The sequence below is a fragment of the Cupressus sempervirens genome, chromosome 6, assembly GCF_028749045.1.
Source record: "Cupressus sempervirens isolate cs-2001-9-10 chromosome 6, ASM2874904v1, whole genome shotgun sequence".
In the NCBI taxonomy this organism is placed as follows: Eukaryota; Viridiplantae; Streptophyta; class Pinopsida; order Cupressales; family Cupressaceae; genus Cupressus; species Cupressus sempervirens.
Window position 1 is genome coordinate 23801893 of NC_143123.1, and position 3569 is coordinate 23805461.

Genomic DNA, 3569 nt, shown 5'->3' on the forward strand with positions numbered 1-3569 from the left:
TCATAAAACTAGTCTTACATGATTATCATTTTACATGGGGCTCATCATGTTTATGGACACATAAGTCAATCATGTCTAATGATTACCAATTCGTCCACCTCTCTCAAAAAAATCCTTCCAACAATTAGTGAATGCGAATATAACAAGATGTTGAAAAAGGCAACAATACACAACTTAATCATCTCTACAATCCACCTTAAGGTGTTGCACCATATCGAAAGCAAAAGTTAGCATAAACCCACATAATAAAGTTGGCAAACAAATCGGGTCATCTGCCAGTGACCCAAATTGTATGTCTTTGGGGAACAAATCATTCTTATAGTTGATAATTAAATATATAACTAATGACAAAAATTTGATGACTGCGATCATTTCAATTGTCTTATATTGTATTAAAATAATAATATCAACCCTTTATCTTAGTGTTTCAGATATGGATTTTGGAAAAGATTTTATATAAGTTAATTGTAAATGCATTTCCACAATCTATCATAGTAACAATTTTGTACTTTTGGAATTTGATTGTGTGAATCTGCTCTTTTGTTGTGATTATTGTTCAGAGAGTGAAAGAGTGTGACCCGAAACGTTGGTTCAAAAGATTCACACAATCAAAATCCAGAGACACAAAATTATTCTATATAAATTTTTCAATTAATGATTCAAATCACATTCTATAATCCATGATTAGAATACAAGAAAGCTAAGAATAAGAGAACTTACATGTCTAATTCATAAATCAACATTCCTTTATATACTTTGCACAATCAACATTCCTTTATATACTTTGCACAATATGATCGGTGAGATTTATTACATGGCTTAATCCGTCTTGGAAAAACACACTTTCGACAAAAACATTCTTTTATGGTCATCTATTCAACCGAGCATAATTTCGAGTAAAACTAGACCAACGGGCAATCAGATTGTTTTGAACAGCAGTATTTATTCCTTGAACAATCAACACGACAATTTACGTGGGGTCTACAAATCTGTCCGTAGCTCACACAAGCAGCTTAACAGTAATGGCGACTCTATAATTTAATCAGTCCAATTAATCGCTCATGGACAAATGAGCACAGTTCTTAAACACACAAACATCAATCACTTCCTATCTTCAAAACACCCAATCCACAATCACTCTCCATACAAAATCCATGTTCAATGCAATTTCTCTTGCAGAGAATTAGAATGGGCATGGTACCCAAGCTCACCATTTTCTTCTTCGCCATTGTTCTGCAACTATGTGCAGCAGAGAATGGCAAAAATTACAATTCCATTGCCATTCCTCTGTACAGGGGCAACACATTTGCTCGCCCGGAGGTCCAAGGTTCGAGTCCCGTGGACGAAGATGAAGCAATCCAGAGAGTAGCGAGGGCAGTTGAAGCGAGTAAAGCCCGCGTTGCAGCTCTGAAAAAGGGGCTTTTCAGAAATCCAATGCAGGAGGAATTCAAGAAGAAGGAGAAGAAGAAGTCTGGTAAAGGCTTCGTGGAGAGCCTTTACGCTCGAAGCTTTGGGGGCTATTCAATGAAGATCAGTTTGGGAACACCTCCACAAGAAATGACGGTGATTATGGACACCGGCAGCGATCTCGTGTGGGTTCCCTGCACGGGCACCTACGACTGCGACCGCTGCAAGAACAGCACTGATCCGCCATTTCTGCCGAGGAATTCCTCATCGAAAATGCTCGTCTCCTGCTCAGATCCGGACTGCAAAAAACTCCATGGGAACGTTACAGAGCGCCTCTGTTTCAACAGAGACAAGTGCTCGGGAAGCTTGAGCAATTGCTCCCATGTCGTTTGCCCCATTTATGCGCTTCAGTATGGCAAGGGAAGCACCGTGGGGTTTCTTCTCTCCGAAACCTTCACATTCACGGCCAGCGGAAGAGAGATCAGGGGATTTGCAGTTGGTTGTTCATTGGCTTCGTCCGAGCAGCCGAACAGGGGAACGGGGATTGCAGGATTTGGCAGGGGAAGTCTTTCTCTGCCATCTCAGATGGGAAATAAGGGCACAAATTTTGCTTATTGTCTCCAGAGCCATAGCTTCGATGAGGAAAAGATCAGCAGCAGGCTTCATCTTGGTAAGATTTCTCCTCCCCTGCATCTGAATTACACCCCTTTTATGCCAAATCCTACCGAAAGCCCCTTTGATGTGTTCTACTACTTAGGGCTCAGAGCCCTAAATGTCGGGGGGAAACACTTGAAGCTTCCCTCCGAGCTCGTGAACATCGATGAGAGCGGCAGCAGAGGAACGATTATAGATTCAGGGACTACTTTTACCGTTGTTGATAAGAGAATCCATGATCAAATAGCAGGGGCTTTTGTTTCTCAGACGCCGTACGGCAGGGCGAGCAGAATTGAAACCCTAACTGGTCTAGGGCTTTGTTTTAATGTCTCCGGTTTGCAGAAGATTGTTTTGCCCAAATTGGGCTTGCATTTCAAGGGCGGTGCTCGCATGGAGTTGCCGCTGGAGAATTATGTCATTCGCGTCGGTGAGGATTCCGTTTGCTTGGCCATGATCAGTAATTCTGGTGTCTTGGAAGAAGATACTGGACCTTCTGTAGTTCTTGGAAATTTTAACCAGCAGAATTTTTATCTGTTTTATGATAGAGAAAACAATCGGCTCGGGTTCGCTCATAGACACTGCGCCTCAGCAAAGATCTGATTGAATGAATGGATTCTTCTTCTTCTAGCCTTTCAGGGCACTTGCACCAGGAGATTGAAGATGAGTTTTTTTCATTTTTATGCATTCAATAATTTTTTCTCACATTCTCTTGTACTTATGTATCTTCAAGACTGTGGCAATTTCGCTTAGGGTTAATTCTTTTCATTGTCTGTTCAATTCTCAATGAAACCATCCTTCAGATAATGTTTACATTGGAGAAATCCTTGGGAAAACAGGTTTTCTCAGGGATTGTAATTGGTTTTAACATTTGGTAGGAACCGTTTCAGTTGTTTGCTGTTAAATTTGGTTGAAAAAATTGCCGAGGACATGAGTCTTCTGCCATTGTAAAGAGAGGGGGGTCAATTGCCCTTCTGTACAATATAATGGTTAGCATTCACATCTGGCTTTTGCATGTTGTTACTAATTTTTTAATGTATTTGATATGATTTGGTTTGGTTCAGTTGTAAAATGATAATTTTGAATGCTGTTCAAGGAAGTAAATGTAAGAAAATAGAGCATTTCAGTGTGAGAACTACAATGAAGAATGACGTTCATGGTTTACAGAGGCTATTGACAATGTTTTAAAAAACTGATATCTTTGATGCCCTCTTTTATCTCATAATTACAACAATGTGAGAAATCTATGTTGGTTAGTCCTCACTGGTTCGAGGTTGATCCCAATTAGCATTGGTTTGTTCTTTGAAATGTAGACTTGAAATGGTATACAACTAAACTTTTGCAACTTGGTTTACTGTAAAATCTACTATCTAAAGATGTGTGAGGATGATGGTATTCAGAATGAACTTTATTGTTAATTTAGTGAAGCTTTTAGATTGAGTCAAGTTCTTCTTAACCGGAGCTCTTGACAGATTGATAGACTGACTTTATGACATTGTGCTACTATTTGA

General features: G+C 39.7%; 1 protein-coding gene across 1 annotated transcript; it reads left to right on the top strand.

The window, feature by feature from the left end:
• Positions 1–883: 883 nt before the first annotated feature.
• LOC149550888 (Eukaryotic aspartyl protease family protein) lies at positions 884–3062 on the top strand. Its single transcript, XM_089786469.1, has one exon. It carries the CDS (start codon positions 1162–1164, stop codon positions 2659–2661), a length of 1500 nt encoding a protein of 499 aa, XP_089642595.1. The 5' UTR covers positions 884–1161; the 3' UTR covers positions 2662–3062.
• Positions 3063–3569: the final 507 nt, after the last annotated feature.